Source organism: Nasonia vitripennis, chromosome 2 (assembly GCF_009193385.2).
Source record: "Nasonia vitripennis strain AsymCx chromosome 2, Nvit_psr_1.1, whole genome shotgun sequence".
NCBI lineage: Eukaryota > Metazoa > Arthropoda > Insecta > Hymenoptera > Pteromalidae > Nasonia > Nasonia vitripennis.
Window position 1 is genome coordinate 7,955,500 of NC_045758.1, and position 20,982 is coordinate 7,976,481.

At 49.5% G+C, this 20,982-nt stretch overlaps 1 protein-coding gene across 2 annotated transcripts in view; it reads left to right on the plus strand.

Moving 5' to 3' along the window:
- The first annotated feature begins 423 nt into the window (after nucleotides 1-423).
- LOC100120206 (alpha-protein kinase 1) overlaps nucleotides 424-20,982 on the plus strand; it is a 39,374-nt gene continuing 18,815 nt past the window's right edge. For both annotated transcript variants that reach the window (XM_016982727.3, XM_008209880.3), the window contains exons 1-4: nucleotides 424-1,263; nucleotides 7,536-8,027; nucleotides 18,650-18,833; nucleotides 19,153-19,432. In XM_016982727.3, the coding sequence (XP_016838216.1) occupies nucleotides 7,756-8,027; nucleotides 18,650-18,833; nucleotides 19,153-19,432 (736 nt within the window). In that variant the 5' untranslated portion in view covers nucleotides 424-1,263; nucleotides 7,536-7,755. The remainder of the gene's footprint in view (nucleotides 1,264-7,535; nucleotides 8,028-18,649; nucleotides 18,834-19,152; nucleotides 19,433-20,982) is intronic.

Below are 20,982 nucleotides of genomic sequence, written 5' to 3' on the forward strand. Positions count from 1 at the left end.
CGATAACTGGGTCAAGCACCCCGCATCCCTCGGCGAGAAAAACGCCGAGAGAGCAAAGAGCGTCGTACACTCACTGTCAGTTTCGTCGTCCACACCCACGCGGAGAGCGAGCCACCCACACCCAGCTCGAGACTCGCTCGGCGCAACAGGCGTGGATCCACGCGGTGTATGTATGTGTATGTACACACACACACACCGTCGCATCTTCTCCCGCCCGCGCACACGGCCGCTCTCTCCGTCTCTCTCTCTCTCTCTCTCTCTCTCTCTCTCTCTCTCTCTCTCTCTCTCTCGCACGCGGCAGCAGCGGCGGTAGTAGTAGTAGTAGGCACCGCGGAGAGTCGCAAGTCACCTCCGTTCACCTCTTATACTCTATACCTCTCTCTCTCTCTCTTGCTCGCTCGCTCGCTCGGCGGGCTCGCCTTGGCTCGGCGCGCTCTTTCAGTCCGCAGTCGTGCACCACGAGCGAACACACGCAGCTGCACACGGGGAGCGCGCGCGCGCCTATACAGCGCATACCACACACTGCATATTATAGTCGTCGTCTGCGTGCGTGTGCCTCTGCGACGGGACAGTGTGTAGATTGAAGTTTTTCGATTTTCAATCTCATCTACATTTACACTCGGATCGGTGTGCGCGCGCGCGAGAGAGAAAGAGAGAGAGCGCGGGAAATCGGTAGTGTGTCACCAGTGTGCCGAGCGTCCAGTGTTATATACTTTGAACTCTCCTGGAGATTTTAGTGCCAAGAAGATAGTAATAATAATAATAACGAGCGCACGACGCTATTATGTCACACTCCCACGCGAGCGACGGACGGCGCCGCTGCGTTTCTTCGCTCGCCGGCGGCCCTCCGAGTGCCGTAGCCGTCGCGCGGGCTCACCTCTGACACGTGAACCGCCGTTCTGCAGAGAAGGAGAGCTTACGGTGCTGCAGCGCAGTATATACACCCGCCTCGTGCGTGACCGGCACCGTTTGATTTTCCCGCCGCCGCCGCAGCCGTGAGATTTCGAAGCCGGTTCGAGCGAGCCAGAGAAAGAGAGAGACTGCTGCCCACTATACACGTATATAGTGCACCGCGGGGCTCTCTCTCTGTGAGAAAGTGTTATAGACAACGGCGGCCCTGTGCGCGCTCTCGCCTTTGACTCTTTTGCGAGCGTCCGGTCGGCGCAAAAAGCGCCGAGGAAGTTCGTCTACTGCTTCTATACTTGGCTAGACTTCTAACTATACCATAGAGGAGGAGGAGGAGAAGAGGAGCGACGAGATAAGGTGAGAGATTCTCCGCAGATTTTTATCGCTTTCTCTCTCTCTCTCTCTCTCGAGTCGCACCCAGCGAGTCCCTGTTTCTGCACCGGAAGCGACGCGGCAGCTCTCGCGCGAATGTAGGTGTGTCCTTTGGACCCGCACACATACATCAGTTTTCGAGAGGAGCAGAGAGCTGCATGACGAGGGAACTTTTGCGCTAGGAAAGTTTGAGCAGGAGAGAGAGTGATTTATATCGGGCCCCTTTGCAGCGCGCCGGCGTGTCGCACGATATCGTATAGTTGTGCAGTCGGCGAGAGAGAGAGAGAGAGAGAGAGAGAGAGAGAGAGAGAGAGAGAGAGAGAGAGAGAGAGAGAGATCGGTATAGATCTGCCTGTGGGAGAGAGCCGTTGGACTTTTGACGCCGCGGACTTTTGACGGCCCGACTGCGTGACGAATTACGCCCGACTGATATTGGGAATTGATGGCTTTTCATTGTCGTTATTGCGAAACTTTCTCGCTATATCCGGATCGAAGCTCTCGACACCTTATTCCCTTCGGAGACGTTCGCGAGGTGCGATGCTGCTTACGTAAACGCTGCGATGATCGTCGATCGAGCAAAGAGTTTATTATGAATATTTAACCTACGCTGGCCTATCGCAGCGATGATTATTAAAATAAGTCTCATATATTCGTCCCGATAATACGCGCCGATCGCTCAAATTGACGCGCGGCAATGTTAATCGCCCCGGCCGGCAAATTGCCTCGGAAGATTATAAACCGCGAGCGCATAAACGCCGTCGCATTAGACGCGAGCGATGCTCTTCTAATCATTGTAATCATCGCGAGAGTGAGCGAAGCGACGAGATTCGAGTAGGAGTTGGCGAAATCCACGCGCGAGCCGCAGCTATAGTAGACGTCTTGCCTGGTCCCGAGCGTTACTACTACCGATCCTCGCCTGCGCGAATAGTATTGTAATACGGCGAATCGATGGTTTCGAACGTGACGCCAATAGCAGCGGCTTTATTTGCATGAGAAATTATAAACTAACAACTTCCGAGAAAAACAGTTCATCAGCTCTTTAATCGCCGAGGATATTATAACGATCGAGTAATCACCCACACGCGTAAGCTCTTTTCACCCCGCGATCGGGAAGAGGCGCATTATGTACGAGAGAAGAGTAGGTGGACCGCGTATAATCTCTAAAATAACGTGTAGCTGTATACACGTACACGTACACACACGCACACGCGCGCGCTCACCTCCCGGCGAGAACACGCGCCACACGCGAAATCGGTAATGAGCTGTAAAGGCTCGCGGCTCCGCTCACGCACACCAGCGACAGCCAAAACACATACACACACAGCTGTATGGGGCTCAGCTCATACACACGCACACACTAGCTGTACCCATAGGCGCCCATTGTGCGCGTGAGTCATTGACGCGCCGCTATAGCTGTTATGCCGATTTTTGCGATATTCCTCTCTCTCTCTCTCTCTCTCTCTCTCCTTCCTTTCTCGAATCGCGGAGTATACACGAGCTTAGAGGTCTGGGACGTGGGCGTGCGCGGGATTTTTTCGCGAGACGGAGTAAGAGAGAGAGAGAGAGAGAGACATGGGAAAATTAAAATCCGAGAAAGAGAACGGGAGAGAGAGAGAGGAGAGTTAATTAGAGGCGCTTTTACGTCACGATGCGCGCGCTTCGTGAAACGTCGAGAGGAGACGGAAAGCCCGACGAGAGCTGTATCCGAGAAGTTGGATTCTCGGGGGTTTCTTTCTCTCATCGGGGATTAACGATCGGTATAAGATCGTTTATTGTTTTCTCCTTTTGCAAGCAGCGCTTCGCGAAGTTTCATTCAGGAGATTCAGCACTATCCTTCGCTCTTATCCGCACACACACACACACACACACACACACACACTCTCGAGACTGACCTCGTTCGACCGGCATACGTCGACGGCTACATCATGTGCACAGACTCGTTGGCGAAGGATTTTCTCGCGTCGCTTTGTACTTTTTCTGATTTTCAAAATGCACACAATGGACCGCTTATTCGGACGAGTTTACGTATATCCCTCCCAAGATTGCAAAAAGACGCGTCGGCGTTTTTTCACACTGTAAAAAGTATGAGGCTGTGTAAACAATTGCTCCAAATAGTGAGTAACAATGCCTGCGCGATAAGAAGTGCGAGCATAAGGAATCTCGGAAAAACGATCCAGTCAAGGCTCGAGTCGGTGTAACCTCTTCGCTGCGCGGGACTCGGATCGAAGTAGCGAGACGTGAAACCGAGTCACCGCGATGCATGGATTTCATTGTTTCGTCTAAAAATTCCATCCTCTCATATCTCCGGCCCACGCGCGAACAGGAAAATAAGAGAGAGAGAGAGAGAGAAAAAAAAAACTCTCGTCGCGATACACACACACACACACACCAGCGAGTATACGTTTCGCAACTGCACATAAGCGAGCTGGGGATCAGAGGTGACATCCACGCACATACACGTATACCTAGAACACTGCAGCTCACGTGTATTATAAAACAGCCGCAAGGATAGCCTACTATGCAGGCAAAAGAGTCGAGTCTCCCGATGCTCAACTATCTCCGCTCTGCGTTGCTGCCGAGGAAAGGAGCGACACATCCTAGTCTCTCTCTCTCTCTCTCTCTCTCTCTCTCTCTCTCTCTCTCTCTCTCTCTCTCTCTCCTCTCTCGTGGTTGCTCGCAGCAGCAGAGAAGCCATAAAACTAGCCGCATAGAGCCAGTCTCTCTGGCTTAGTCGCGCGCGCGTATAGACTCGAGGGACGCATTACAATGCACACGCGCGAACGTATACGCGTTTTATATGCGCAGAGACGGAGGTCTCAATCCGACGCAATAATAATCGCAGTCGACGACGACGAAGCCGGAGATCGATTCGCGATACACGCCGAGACTTCTTGTACACCTCTGCGTCTGTATGAGCGACGACCTGTGCGTGTGTGTATAGGTGCAGCGGGAGCGCATCGTTTTCGAGAATGCGTTGGCTGAAGGTGTCGCGTTACGAGCGCGCGTGCCCGATGTCGCTCCTGATGATGTATAAAACTGAATTTTTAGAGGTTTTTAGTTGAGAATTTAACGAGCAAGAGAAATTGATTTTGTAACGATTTTCCGTACGCGAGAGCGGCGACTGTGAATTATCCGTCGCTGTGCGCGTATCGTGCTTATCGATCTGAAACAGTCGTCGCGCGGGATACGTTTCGCAATGATTTACTCGCTTATTAATAAGGATTTACGATGCCGCGCACGCGATACGGCGAAATATTATTAGAATCTTTCTCTCGCGCGACGCACAAAGTGATTTATTCTAATTTCGATTGTTTTATCTGTCGCGAAGCCCGATGACGAATGGGCCTTACGACGCATATAATTCTCACCCTGAGGAATATCCGCGTCTGACCGCCTCGTCCGTATCCACTGCGGAGGGAAAACAATGCCGGTTATTTTCTCGTCGCAGTGACAATAACGGTCGAGCCGTATGTGCACACACAGGAATCCCGAGGAATCCCGCGCGTGGTTTGCACTTAAGAGCGTGCGCGGGGCCACAGGTATTTCAATAATTTCCAAGCGCGCGCAATGATATAGCTTCAACTTAATTGACGCCCAGTATGCTAACTATCAGCGGCGCGAGATTCGGTCTCTAAAACCTTTCGCAACGATCCCTTATACGTCTTCTCTTATATTTTCGAAAAGCGCATAACGCGCAGGAAGAAAGCGTCCCGAGATCGATTTCCCGGGACGCCGAGCAAAGTGCATAGGTGAAAGCCCCGATACATACATCGAGTCGCGGTATCCAGCTGAGCTGCACACAGATACGGACGGGAGAGGAGAGAGATTCGCCGCGGCGATGAAAGGAGGCGATTTTGTCGCCTCTTTTTGTCGATTTTATACACCGCGTGGGGATTGAATGATTTGCCGGAGAAATTGCTCGTGAGTTTCCAGCGGCGCGAGAAGTCGATTTATTTATCGGCCGAATTGCGCGCGCACGACGCTTTCGGGGAATGCCTCGAATGCAAATTCCATATATCTGCAGCGCTGTAAGAGAGAGAGAGAGAGATGCAGTCGCGTGCGGAGTAATTTATATGTTCGAGTGATAACGATTTCAATGGACGAAATATCTTGCGACAGGATAAACGCGCGCACAATTTAATTTTTCCTTCTCGGAATTCGATTTGAAGAAAGAAAAAGAGTAGCGCATGTATACATCGCTCGGCGACAATAATAACACATACGCGCGCGCGCGGGCACCGCGAGTTATCGACGCGCCGGTGTTTTTGTACATAGCGCCGTTGTAATTTAAGCACGTGCACCGCGATCGCCTTCGATTTTCTGCGCACGGCACTCGATACGTCTCGTCGGCGTCGAGGCAAATTTTTCTCGAGTCACGCGTATACGATTTGTTTAAAGCAGCTCGTTATTATACCGACGAGCACCGAGAGGCACCGCGGAAGTCGCGAAATCGATGCGCGCGCGAGTCTGTGCGGACATAACATGGCTAGCCTTGAATTCGAATTTATGCTGATGATCGGCTGCCTTCTGCCGTTGTGATTTTTGGGAGTGTTCACGGCTAATTGCTCGATTATCGCCGTTTAAATAAATATGGTCTCGCGAGAAGTGTCAAACGCATCGACGTCTCAAAATGCAGATTCGCGTAAAAGAAGTAGACCCGAGGGCGTTGATTTGCGATGCACTTTTTCAACGTCGCGCGGCCACTCGACCTTTCTCAAAGCTCACGAAACGATCTTTCTAATAGAAAATCCATAGCCTCATAAATCGCCGTTGCTGTAATTGCTTGGCTCTAGATAGAGCAGCAATCTTAACGGCCGCTTCGATAAGGCTTTTCGCTAATTTTCCCCAAAGCTTTCAATCGACCGACGAAGCGTGAAATTTTTTCCTTCGATCTCTCCTTGTGTGATTTACGCTGCCGCGCGACTTTTTCGTTTCGTTTCGCGCCGCTCAAGTGAAAATCGTTTCCCAAAACGCGCTCGCTCGCTCGCTCGCTCATGATTTATTTATCGCGTCTCTCTCTCTCTCTCTCTCTCTGCTATCCACGGCAATTAGCATATTATCGAAACAACGATATGCGCGCAGGCATATTTTAATTTTCTGTCTCCCCTTCCCTATCCACTGCGCTTTCGGCGGGAATTTTAGATGGAATTCCGAGAAAAAATTTATAGATATTGCGAGGAAAGCCGTGAGAATGCGCTGCGGTGAGAGGGCAATACTTTTTCGATTTTAAGACTCCCTGTGTATTCTCGCGGACGAGCGCAATTCTATAGTGTCGGAAGATTCCGAAAATTCAATCAACAATCGCGTAACGCGTCGTCGTCGTCGTCTCTCTCTCTTCCTCCGAATTATCATTAACCGAAAATAGCCGGTCGGAATATGCAGATACGACGTTGCATACCGAAGCACCAGAAAAAAACCGCTGCACGAAACAGGCACACATTTTTTCCTCTACAACACAACCGCAAGAGCTGCTCCAAATTTGAACGATATCTCGAATAATGGATCGTACCGGCGGCTCGACCCGATGAAAAAAAGACCGCAGCTCTGCAGAAACTTTAGAAAGCCTCATCTATAAAAATCCCCATCTCTCTCTCTCTCGGCTTTTTCATCGCGAAGCACGAACAGCTCTCGTCGGCCGCTCAGCAGCAGCAGCGGCAGCAGCGCAGCGCAGAAAAAGGAGCGAGAGTAGATTTCATAACGTTTATCGGCGCGCGATTACAGCTGGTGATTAACACCCAATCGACGCATGCGCTCGAATGCGCGCATATACACGGCTCTCGCCGCGCCGACACGTCCGTTATAAAGCGATTCGCGGCTCCCTGACGATCGATTCGTGACCATAAATCTTTCATCCCCTTCTCTGTCTCTCTTTCGTATATTTCGCCTAGCTCTATCCATACACGTATACACACACACACACAGACACACACACACACAAGCGAGGATCAAGATCGCCGATAAATCCGGTAAAAGCCGATGATATATCGCGCGAGCTTTAAGTGTGGGAAGTGCGTTCCCCGAGGGATAGTTTGCGCTATAGACTCGTGTGTATATGCGGCTCGCGAAATTTGCCGAGCGCTGCAGCGGCGATCATTAAACCGGAGAATATATCCCGACACTCGCTACCGTGTATGCGGAGATTTAGATTACAGCCGCATCGCGATTCGAAAATGACGTGTGCGGTATAAGAGCTTGGCTTCGATCGATCGCGTACAGTGTGTGCTGCCAATTATTTCAAAAATAAAATTTCGTTGCAGGTCGAGGTGTAGAGTATCGAGCGATAACCCGGAAAGCGTATAGTTGGCCGCATCGGACGATCAGCAGCATCAGAGTCGTCTCCGGCGACTAGGGGGAGGCTGCGCGGATCAAAGTCGCGTCCTCTCCGAGCGATGGATGGTGCTGCGGGGCCCGCTGATACCTCGGGGCCTCCTCGCATCGTCATCGTCACCGGCCGGCAGACGCCCTCGACGATAATATATGGATGCCCATGGCTGGAACCTGGCCGAAATGTGCCAGCGCTACCACCACGCGGCCGGCTCCTCGGTCCCGACCCCACCCCCTGCGCCGAGCAACAGCTCCAGCAGCAGCAGCAGCAACAACAACGCCAGCAACGCCAACAACAGCGCCTCCACCTCCCAGCAGCAGCAGCAGCAACAGCAGGCATCGTCCCCGGCTAGGGAGCAGGCTCAGACCCCCGGCAGCATTGTCCAGCACATCGACCAGCCCAGCCCGTCCTACTCTCATTACACGTAAGTTATTGCGAGCCAGCCAGCGAGAGAGAGAGAGAGAGAGAGAGAGAGAGAGAGAGAGATTCCTAAAAAGGACGCTCTTAATTACCCCCCCCCCCACCTGCGCACGGAGGCGGATGCTGCGTCTTATTTTCTATTTTCATCGACTTTTCTTTATGTACGCCTATACGGTAGCCGCTCGCGCGCCTCTCTTTGTTTGGCTTTTTGTTCTCCGCGATGCGCCGCCGCCTCGAGAAAGAGAGGATGTATGGCCGGGAGCTCGCGCGCTCAAGGTATACGAGTTTCGAGATCTTAAATGAGGTAGATTATGTCCCGATTGCCCGGCGAGATCGCCCCCCTGGCTTATGGAGCACTTTGCGCTGCTCTTTCGACTTTCCGTGTGCGATATACTCTTTTTCCTACTCCTTCGCGACGAGCACGCCGACGAGAAATGCGCATTCGTAATATACCCACTATCGAACCGCCGCAGTACAGCTGTTTGTCCAAATTTCAATGCCATTTGAATAATCAAAGTCGGAGACTTTCCCGCTGCACACGCTTCTCGAAAATATTCAAAAGTCCCGCTCGGGATAAAAGGCTCGCGCCGAGTGAAATACTTTTACGCCGCTTTTCCGCGCGATAAATTCTCTCTTTATAGGCAATTTACCGGGACGATTCGATCTTACAAATGGACTCGATACTGTCGAGCAAATCAGCGCCCCGGCCGAGCGACAAGCAGCAGCAGCGGCTTCCGATGGCTATTGATGGCCCCACGAGCGGAGAGTAACGAGCGCTATATGCGCCTATCTTTCTCTCTCTCTCTCTCTCTCTTCCTTCGCGGGCGCGAGGATCGATGCCGCCGCGGTGTTGGTCTAAAAATTATTTCTTCATCTGTGCGCCAGCTATAGGTGTTTTTTTTATAATACTTGAATAAATAAAAAGAAAATCTCGAGGAAGAAACAATTTGGAGAATCAGCTGTAAGATCACAGTAATCACCCGTATCGTCGAAATCAATAAACCAGGCGCGATCGCGAGATAAAGCTCTCGATTTTACATACGTTATAACACACATCAACGTCGAGGCGCAAAAGCACACACCCGCGGCGTCGCCCCGGCTAAAGCAAACACACGGCGCGCAATTTTCTCCTCTCGTTGTATAATCCATGCAATCATACTCTCGAGCGGAGGAGGAGAAACAAAAAATCCGACAACGAGCTGCTTATCGCGCGGAAAACGGCGAAAATCAATACACACGCGAAATTGTACTTTAGAGAGGACGTTTTCGAGGCTCGCGCGCGCGTATAAGCCTATAATGCGCGATATGGCCTCTCTCCGCGGGTGATCCTGTTATTAGCGCGGGGTCCGATTAGAGGGGGAGAGAGAGAGAGAGAGAGAGAGAGAGTCTTCGGGGCAAATTACGGGTGGGGTGGGCGTGACTCTCTCCCGGCGCATGTGTGCGCGGCTGTTTGGTTAGCGCAAATCGATGCGTGTGCATCCTTTAACCTTTTGCATTATATCGCCTGCGATGCGTGGGCTGATTCTTTTCTCTTGCGGTTCGTGCATATTTTGCAGCTCTTTCAGACATTTCTGCAGAGGGTGCGATGCGCCGCGCGTGGGTGTAGTTTACGAAGCTTGTTGTACGGCGATTAATTCTTTTGGTTATCTCGAGTAATTTTATTAAAATTTAAAAAGCTACACGTACAGGAGCGCGAAAATTTATATGAATGGAAGAATAAACTACGGAGATAGCGCTTGAAATTTTAGTCATCCTTCGAAAAAACGATTACTCTTGTTGTAACGAGCTTGGAAGATTTTTTGTTAAATTAACGTACTTTTTCCCCGGCGTTGATTCGCCCTCGAGCTCTAGACTGAGTGTTATAAAAAAATCTCCTTAATTGGCGCGTACAATGTTTCCAGGTGTTAAGCGTTCGTCCAGCGAGAACACTCGCGTTACGCCGCAGAGTACACGGAGTATGCGTATGTATAATTATCTCTTTCGGCGCGTTTCATAATTTTCTCGAGTTTTCGCGCAAACGAGCCGTGCAGCCGACACGAGACTTGCATTATCAACGCCGCTGCAGATTATACGTACGGCCTGCAGTTAGCGCGCGCTTTGTAAAAGATTTAGCCTATACATCGAATTTAATGTGCTCCCATTATATATGAATTATACATAAATTTCGAACAATGTGCCACATATGACAGTAATTTAATATCAACGATGGATTATTTTTCAATCGCTTTGTATCTTGGATTATAGTGCGTGTGAAAGATGAATTATTTAAACTTGAAAAAACTAATCCAGCAACGCTCCGAAATCCGTAGCGGACATACCCGGGCGAGAATTAAGACGGCACATAAAGCAGCGCGGCAAGGCTCGTCTCGCCGTCACGCTCGGCTCCACACGGCTGACCAACGCACACGTAGAAATCGTCACATCCTTCTTCCTCCCCCTTGTTTACGCGCCGCCTTGGATCGCGCGCGCGTCAGAATTAAAAGGATGCGCTCCTCGCGGCGTGTAACCTACATTTTCGGAAGCAGGAGCTAAGGTTTGCGTCATCGCTTTTATACAGCCGAAACTTTCTCACACACGTATAATACAGCTCTCGTGTTCGGGGATTTTCGACCGCTTGATTATCGCGTTCCGCGACGTCGAATTACACACATCTCTCGCGCGAGGCGTCTTAATAATCGCGCGCGTGTGAATACAGCGTCGCCTGTGCTCTTATGGCACGTGGTGTAATTTTGCAGATGTTATCGCTCCTCGCGGTAATTATGCAGGAGAGCGCGGCGGTGACAGTCTTCTATTAGAGCTCGTTTAGATAAGCGAGAGGGAGCGACGCCGAAGTTCGGAATTGTCAGGAGTAGGCGACGTTAATACACGTGCACGCGCATTTGCATACAAGACACTTACTCCGATCTCTCGCTGACGCACTTTTTGCCGCAGTTGTAATAACTCGCGCTCGTGATCGATCGCTCGTCCAAGTGTGTGACACTCGTAGATCGGCTGAAAAACGTCGTACAGAGCTCTGATCTAGATATAAATCACCAATTAATCCATCTCGATGCATACAGAGATCTCATCACGCGCGCGCGCGGCGACTGTCCTTGCAACGCGGCTCGATATATCGATTCCTCGGCTCGCTTTTCAAACGGCCGATAAACGCGAAGCGTCAATAATTCCGCGAAGCCTGCAGCGCGCGCACAAACTGTGTGTAGCCGAGTGCGGTCGTAAACAGACATCGCGCTGTACGCACAGGCTCTTTATATGTATATACGTATTCTCGGCTGCGGGTCGATCTTTTTTCTTTCGGCGAAAACGTACCACGCGGTCTCTCTCGGCGGCGGCACCGGAAGTCGCGGCAGATCGTGTCGAACATCGGCGGCGAGTCACGATTTTCGTGACTCGAATGATTGATGAGCCCGTCCGATTCGCGCGCGAGAGAGAGAGAGAGAGAGAGAGAGAGAGAGCCGGCCACTAGGTGCTCTTTCGCGGGAGCTGCGGAGAGGAAGGAATTCTTTTTTTGCTGCCGGTTATATTCCGCGAAATATAAGCCACAGTTGAGTGATTTATCCGCGGGATTGTTTTTCGGTGCGAGAGTTTTATGCGTTTTTATGTTATAGTAAACATAGCAGTGTACGTACGACACGCACGCGAGTTCATTACGAAGGACATTTGATCAGCATTTTTCTTTAATTACCCGCCGCGAGCACACGACAATGCAACGGTGATAAGCGCAGCCCCCGCACGAAATTTTAATGCACAAGCTATGCTTTCACGCGCGAGATTTATCCTCCAATTAGCTGGCATAATCAGTTGTTGCTCTTTCTCATAACCCGCGTACGGCTTCTAATAAGGCATGTAGAATAACAAATCACCGAGAAACATATAGCAGAGCAAGCACTGCGGGCTCTCCACCTATATATACTCTTAATAAAGTCAGTCCGTGTATATGCAACGCTACTCAAGCATCATGCATCTCGGACTTCCCCTTCGCCTAAGAGATAGACTGCTGCCGCCTTGGTATACTGCGGGCCGTAATTTATGGTCTCGGCTGATTGTTTAAAATAAACGGCATATTTCCGAGATTCCGGAGCGTTTTGCCGCGGGATGAAGAAAGAGAGCAAGAGAGAGAGAGAGAAAGAACAATGACAGTGATTTATTGGCCGCACCGAATTGTAACGCGCGCGATATTCGCGCAAGACAATGGCGTCCGATGTGAGAAAACCAACCGCGTCAATTTCATACGAGTGCGTATACCTACCGCTGCTGCGTGTAACGCTATTAATCGGCTCCGACGGAAACACTTGTAGAATCTCTCTGTAATTATGAAAGAGCAAAAATCGAGGGCGATTAACCTTTCTCACGGCTTTTGGAAACTAACGACTGGGGAATTGAAAAAAGCGTCTGCTCATTCGAGAAAATTGGCCGCGAATTTTGACGTAATATATAATCCGGATGTGCGTATAACTGTAAAAAGACGCGAAGCGATGCGAAGGAAGCAAAAAGCAGAGCGTCGCGTCGAGTGCAGCGATTTTTCCGCGATAAAAAGCCGCGAGGAATTCCGGAGCAGTCGCGCGCTCACATATCGCATTAGGGATTCCTCGTTCGACGGCGCGCGCGAGAATAATTATCAAGTTGGAAATCATTGAAATTTAAAACCGACCTCGCTATACACCGGCGGAAGTGGCGTCTAATGGTTTTCCGTAGGCTCGTTTATGCACAAGACTCTCCTCTCGTCTCGAAAACCATTTCGTTCCGTCTCGAGTCCTTCGCCTTCTCTCGACCTCATAGCGTCGTCGCTGCGCGCCCCTGGCTGCTTCATTTTTCTGTTCGCTCTGCTCTCTCTCTTTAATAACAATCCGCGAGACTCGAGTGACTTTGTACGCAGTACCGATTCGATTTCATTCACACATAAGACACGTCGAAAAGCGAGCCGTCATCGCGGCGGTGTATCTCCTTCCTCCATCTTCCAAAAGAGAGAGAGAGAGAGAGAAGAAAAAAAATGGAAATGCGTCGCGTTTCGGGGCATCACGCACACACACACACCGACAAGTAATATACTTTGCGCTCGGCAGAGCGTCGCGTTGAGCTGCGTTAGTAGTGCAAAGGTGAGCGGGCCCCGACGGGTCGTCACTTCCGCTCGCGCCAACCGACTGGAGAGAGAGAGAGAGAGAGAGAGAGAGAGAGAGAGAGAGAGAGAGAGAGCTCGCCGCCGCTCCTCGGATTTACAAGTTTAATCAGGGACCCGTTAAATTACGAGCCGACCGAACGATCGTTTTCTACTCGCTGCGCTGTTCCGCGGCTCCGCGACGCTACACACTATGTATTGCATATAAACGTTTATTATGGAAACGGCGATTTTATAGAATGTTTATGCGACTTTATGATAACTCCTCGTCGCGGCCTGACAAACGTCCCATAAAAATAATCGACGGATCGACGCTAAATCATGCTTAACGCCACTTTGCAACTACTCGCGAACAACAACAAGCTGCTGTGCCGATCCGCGAGTCCGGCGAAAAATACGATCGGTAAATCATCGGCCGATCGCTAATGATGAAGTCCGATTACACTCGCGCCATAACGTGGGTGTGTGTCGCGACGCCGATTCATATTTAAATAAAATGCGCGCAGCGCATTATACATGCTTATGCGCGAGCGACAGTCGCTGCGAAGAGCGGATCGATGCGTTTTCTCCTCTTGCAGCGAGCTGAGGTTACTCATCGCTCGGTAATGTTTAATTAGGCTTTATTGTAAGTCGTGCTCGATTATTCGCCGCGCTGAGACTTTCTTCGACGTCGAATTTCTTTATATCGATTTTCTGTGTCAAAATTTTCATCCGGGACAATGAGCGGTTTTCATTGTGGCGCAACCTCGAGGCGACATACTTTTTCCAATATGCGTGTGCGTGATACTCGGCTAATTGCGAAAAGTTATAATTTCGATATTAACGAACACAATGGAGGGTTGTAGGGAAAAATCAGAAAAGTCACAACGCGAATTCCGCTGCCCGTATGCCCACGCAGTGCAGCGGAGAGACGCCAATAGTTTACAAACAGTCGAATTAATTTGTTACAAGCGCGCCAATGACGCATTGTATCGTCGTCGCTCGAGCTACCGTCGCCGCCGCCGCGCGATTATCAGTCGCCGCCGTCTCATTTTCAAGCTCGCTTATACGTGTACACGTATACCTATATACTTGTGTGTGAGAGACAATAGCTCGATTCTCGCGATGCGTTCTTTCTTTCGCGATCTATATAGCTTTCCTCTACACACACACATACACACACACACACACATATATATATATATATATATATATATATATATATATATATATATATATATATATATATATATATATATATATATATATATATATATATATATATATATATAAAAGTATACATATCTGCGGGTTTCGATATGCCGCCGCGGCGCATACTGCACAGGCCATTGTACTTTGCGAAGCGTATGGTGTGTGTATTATTTTTTCGATTATTTTTGTGTTAAACTCGCGTGATTATATTATACGCACGTGATTTATATAATTGTGAACTACCGGAATACACCGCGATGATTTATGAATCGAGTAATACAGAGGAGCTATTTATTACGCGCGTATAAAATCCGCGCAAAATAAGGTACAAATTTAATTAATGACCATTGAATAATTCAATGAATTTTGTCATCGATATCTGTTTGTGCTCAAAAGTTCGCGCTTATGCGGCGCGCTATTATCCTCGTTTATATATATCTACTCGCGGCTGAGATCTATTATATAAATCGTGTCTATATTCCGATATTTCTATATCTTCGGCATCTCTCTAATTAATCATCTATCAAGGTGGAATTATGAAACTTGCAGCTATACGATGCAGCGTGACGTGCGCAATAACAAGAACTCTATTCTAAATTGATTAATACACACCGTAAACGCACAACACCGCGCTCGTGCTATTATATCCACGTTTCGCGGAATCCCCTAGAGTTCATAGCATATACGCGTAATCGGAGCTTTCGGAATTTCCACTTCTTTTGGTATATTGATATCCTCGATTCGATCGCTATAATCGATTCTCCTATGCACTTATAAAAAATATAATCGATACTAAAAACTCGATGATCTATCGGCTCGGATAAACGTCGAGGAAACATTGAGACGACTTATATAGTTTTTATCAATAAAGCATTTTTCACATTCCACTCCTCCCTCCGATATTCCAGCAGCAGCAGCAGCCGAAAAAGCTCATCCCGAGGTGAAAACGGAGACATCTGCGCGCGCCGTACGTAACGCGATACGAATCGGTGAAATAAATTAATCGGCGGTTCTCTCTCCGTCTCTCTTGGCGATCCATAGGCTACCGAATCAAGAGAGAGAGAGAAAAAAGGAGCCGAGAGCGGAGAGATATCCGCAGCACCTCTGACCCCCTACGCGCGAGTGTGTGTGTGTGCAAACCGATATCCCGAGCTGCTGCCGCGCGCGTCTCCTGCTATCTTTTACGGGCAATTTCTCTCTTGAGAGAGAGAGAGAGAGAGAGACAGAGAGGGGCTCGATTTTTTTTTCGCGCCAAGAGAGAAGCGATCCTCTTTCACTTTCGTGTGTACGCACGCCGAGATAGGCCGATGCGCTCGCGAGAGCTGGTTGGATAGGAATTTCCAAGGGACGCCGCTCGTAGGAGAGGAAATTTAGACGTGCGCCTGTCGCCACCGCTGTGTGTGTAAAGCGGTATGCGGAAATTCGCGTTATGTGAGCTGCATTCAGGAGAGTTTTCGGCTTGTATTCGACTCCTTCGTATATTTTATGAAGCTATTATACGCTTTTTTGTATAATACTAAATCTCATACGATTTCTAATGCTCACATAATGCATTCACGTATAAAAGCCTCAATTATCAAAAATATACGGGCTGCGCGCGTAGAGCCATACAATCATAACTCATTAAAGATTCCCCGTGTGTGCACTTCCTCGGTCACTTGTGTTCCTTCCTTTTAGCTGGAGAGACCCACCTCTTCTCTCTCTCTCTCTCTCTCTCTCTCTCTCTCTCTCTCTCTCTTCCTTCGCGTGGCATCTCTTATTCTTATTCCTCGCCTTCTCCGACTCATATACGCGTGCCCGCGTCTCACACCTGCGCGCGGCGCGAGCGACCGAGCAATAATTATTGTCCGCGATTCGTGACAGAAAGTAGGGAGCGTCCCGAAGCAGCTGAATTTATGACTCTCGATATCCTCCGCGAAAAATATTCGAGTCGAAGCAATATACCTGTGTATAGATAAGCGTATGAGTGCGTTTAGTGGGTTAATTATAACCCGGATTTTTCGCGCACGCGGAACACAGTGACATCTTCATCCAATTGATGTCGTGCGATAAATCACACGTGTACATCTCACTCTCTCTAACTTCATCAGCGTGACAAGACGCGTCGGTTGAATTAATCACGCCGTGATAATATTTCATAATTATAAAATCGACGAAATCGCTCTTTCGCATACGTAACATCAGAGCCGCCGGGACGACATTCGCGCAAGCCCAAAATTCTTGGGCACACGCGTGTGCACGTACAGGAGGCTTTCACTCGTGCAGCTCTGGTGTGCATCTCGCGGGAGTTCATCAATTACGATATACTCGCGAGAGAAGTGGCGGGAATTCCTTAAGTGCGCTTTAATGACACGGACGCCATATGGGAGATGGACGGCTGTGCGTGAAGCATCCTTGAGTTTTAAATTCGCTGCGTCAGGGGTGTTGACGGCGATGAAGCGAAATCTAATCGGGTGAATTGGTCGGTGTAAATGAGGAGATAGACTGAGAATTAGTGGCAGATGAGCCCAGTGGCACACATACACGCACATGTCGAAACAATGGCCATTATACGTAACTTACACCGCACAGCCTCGAATTTTCGCGCTACACATGCTACTGTACGTGTGTGGCTATTTGCTCATTTATTTATGTATTTGCGCCGCAGGTGCGCGTCTTCCTGGGCGCACTTTTGACAACAAAGCGGCTGCGACCGCGCGATTTACGCGTCGGGCGTAAATCACCTCGCGCTTATTCATTTCGCGAGAGTCTTTCGAGATCCGTTGCTCATACACAGTAAGCTTTCCGTTTTGAGGAAAAAGCCCGTGGGAACACGGATCATCGCGCGCGCCACGTGATGGGACGTTGATTTAGAACTCGTCGAATGCGATTCCGCTGTCGGGACTCCGGGAGGATTGTAATTGCCGAAGAGAGGCTGTGTACACTAAAAGTCCGAGTACAGACTCTCTCGCGAGAATTAGTTTGCTTCGGCTCGTTAAAACTGTACTATCGGAATGCGATGCGAGGCGCGTAAGTGTCTGGAAGCGCGCATATGATTGAATTTCATTTTGAAGATTATTCTCGACTTCGTTCCGTTCGAAATTCGCAATAAAATCTCGACGTACGACGAGGCAGCAGAAGAAGAAAAGAGAAACAGGGAGAGAGAGAGAGAGAGAGAGAGAGAGAGAGAGAGAGAGAGAGAGAGAGAGAGAGAGAGAGAGAGCTTCGCGATTATGCCTTAAGGACAATCGTGGGAATTCCATTAAAAGTGGCCTTCAATGGTTCATTCATGTCGATCAGCTGAGCGAGCGCACGGCTTCGTCCTCGTCGTGCGGTTGACAGATCAATCGCTGTACGCGTGTACACACACAGCTTCTTCCATCTGCCTTTCCCTCTATCTGCTCGACTTTGCTCAAAAACGCGCGTCGAATCACACCCTGCACATTATATATAAATAAATTTGCGTATAATATATCAATGAAAATTCATCGCAGCCGCCCGCATTCATATTTACAAGGACCCGTCAGTCTCTCGTCGGCGTCTTTTTCTTCATCTTCCTCTTCTTCTTCATCTCCGGACGGCGAGTTTTTGCTCGCGCGCGTGCCGGACGCGATGCTCCGAGTCAATTGCGCGCTCGGACGTAACTGTAATGGCATACGAAATGCCGAAGCGAGCGCTCGGTAATTGAAAATAATCGGCGTATATTTTCTTCTTTCTCTCTTTCTCTTTCACCGATGCTCGGCGCGTGCTCTCGCGATCTGTATACCGATTGTGTAAGGATTTGATTTGAATCGGAGTTGCTGATGTCTCAAAGGCGACAAGACGTCGCTTTGCCGCGGATAATTGCTCTCGATACAAGAGCCAGGGGTATATACAGGATGGACGATTGATGTATAGCCACTACACTGCGTGTGTGTGCGTTGGGAGTTTGACCCTTTTTCCGATGTAGAGAGAGGGAGAGAGAGAGAGAACGGTGATCTGTCCGATCGAGAGATCGGGGGATCATGAACAATTACTCGGCTTGCTTCAGCGCGAGTGAGCGAGTTTCCATTGCGTTCTTGGATGTAGGCTGTGCTCGATGCGATTCGATTTTTTGGACTTTTGTGGAAGAAGTGTTCGACCCAGTTTCAGGAGACTTAATGAAAAAAATTAATTTGAGCATTGAAAGAAAACGTGCGATACAAGTAGCTGCCGATCCGTCTAGCCCAAACGCCTCATAAATCGCGTCCAGCCAATTATTTCGATCGCGAATTCTCGTAAATCAAAACAAATTCATTTCAACATTGTACAGCCCCATAGGCACGATTTGTAAGCTAAACTAAAAAAACGCTCTTTTACAGAATGCTGGACAGTTACGAGAGGGGCGAGGTGACCCCGCCGCCAGTGAGCAGTTACGCCGGTTCTCCGGGCTTGCTAGCACTGCACTCGTCGCTCTACGGAACGCCCACCTCGAGGGCCTTCGACATCGACTCCGGCATCGACGGCAACGAGAGTCCCATGTCGATGGACACGCAGATCATACCGGTACGTACGCATAACCAGCACCGGCGGCAGCAGCAGCACTACTCACTGTCACCCCTCTTACCGGAAATAGAGTCTCATTTGTTCCGAGCCTCTGTGTGCGTGTACTCCTTTGTAGGAAAGTTCGCGCTTCGCGAGAAAGCTGCCTGACGTTGAATAATTCAGACGATTTAAATTCTTTGTCTTTAGCCGTAACTCCTTTTTTCCGTTTATTCCGTCTGAAATTTGAAGCCTCTCGCTACTTTCGATTTCCCGAACGCGTACACTGTTTGCGTACACTTTATGTTATTTATGTACAATATAACGATTGACGATCTCGCAGATACCGGGAATGCTGAGCGGCCCGACGCAGCAGCGTCTCGAGGACATGTCGTGGCTGGGCTCGGGTCCATCGCTTCAGGACTACCAGCAGGGACTGGGTCCCATGTCAGCCGGAGTGAAGATGTGTCATCCCGGCAGCGGTTCGGCAGCCGCGAGAAGTCTCAAGGAGCAGCGCATCCGACGGCCCATGAACGCGTTCATGGTCTGGGCCAAGGTCGAGCGGAAAAAGCTCGCCGACGAGAACCCCGATCTTCACAATGCCGATCTCAGCAAAATGCTCGGTATGTCGTCGCCCATTTCCACGCACCTAACGCGTGCAGAATATAGTACACGTCGAGCCAATGGATATTGATTAGTTTTTACTTAATGACCGGTATGTTCAGCGCGCGACGGTGTTATCAGCGGCGAAATCGCTCCAGCCGCGCTAGAGATATTAATTATAACAGCAGCAGCTATCTCGGCCTCGAAATAGAAACACCTTCAATCAGCAATCCACACACACACACACACAGATGAAATCTAATCGGGTGCGCGATCCCATTGAAGACGTTTTTCCTCAAAATCTCCCGGTGCGCACGCTCGACTTTCGACTAATTACACAGCCGCTGCAGCGGCGCAGTTTTCTAAAATGAAAAACGTAGCGTTGGTGCAGTATTCAGGAAGGTTATTTTTTCACCTCGAACGTGCACAACGACCACGCTTTCCCGGCCCGGAAAAATGAGCCCCGCGAAAATCCCAGACAAGAATCGACTTTTTCCCGGCCCAGCTGCGGCTCTCATGGGAATAAGAAAGCGTCGAGTTATTATTTTAATTATAACGCGCGCGTCAATGGTATATCCCTCTACGCTGCTGCACTTATAAGGTGAAAGGAAAAGAGATCCTCCTACTACTATACTACAAAGCGCGCGCGCTTCTCTTTTTTTTTCCATCGGCGCGAATTGTCTCGGGTAGTCGCTCTAGATCACGTTTCGAATCAAGGTCGAGCGTTAGCTGGCGCGCTGAAGAAAACTCGCGGATGGGGCAGAAAAAGTTCACCTTGCCTAAGTAAACTCCGTCGTTAGGTCAGATGGCTAACGATTGCGGAATCCTTGGCAGGAGTGTTAACACGCGCGCTCGCCGGTTTTGCTTTGTGCTCGAGAGCGCGATTATAGCCTCGGCGGTGTTTTGTCGCACTGATGTACGGATTGTAAATTTTCGGCGGGAGAAATTCAGGTACGTAAGTAAAATGGTAGCTTTATCATTCGATCGGTGATCACTAGGTCTCGACTGTAATCCGCCGAGAAAGCAATTTCGAACTCGCTCACTTTCCGCAATTTCGACGAGGGAAAGCAAAGCACTACATCCAACGCTTTTGTAGACAATGTGCAAAGGCCTTTCGCACTCTGCAATTATCACCCGCTCGTGTACATTTATAGAAAAAACTCTCATCAGATACACACGCGTGAGAGACGTATTACCAGCGACACCTACGCGAGTACCATTTCTTATACACGCGGAAGATTCAATAAAACAAACACACAGCGTCTAGCACGAGGCTCTTGATGCATGCAGAGCTCATGCATAAGTACAAAGTGCTCACTTTCTTGCATTTCACACGACATTTCACGCGTTTCCGCACGACGACCTCTTCTCTCTCATTCTACCTCTAGAGAGCGAGCCATTTATTGCCCATTGTTCGTTGATATTTCAATTCGTAACGCCTAGCCAAGCGGATTTCGCAACGCGCTGCGATGCGTCCCTCCCTTTTTTACCTCCTGCACTCCAAAGCATAGGGCTCTGTTTCGGAATCACCGATTGCGCAATCGTTCCGCCGTCGTACACGTTATGATTT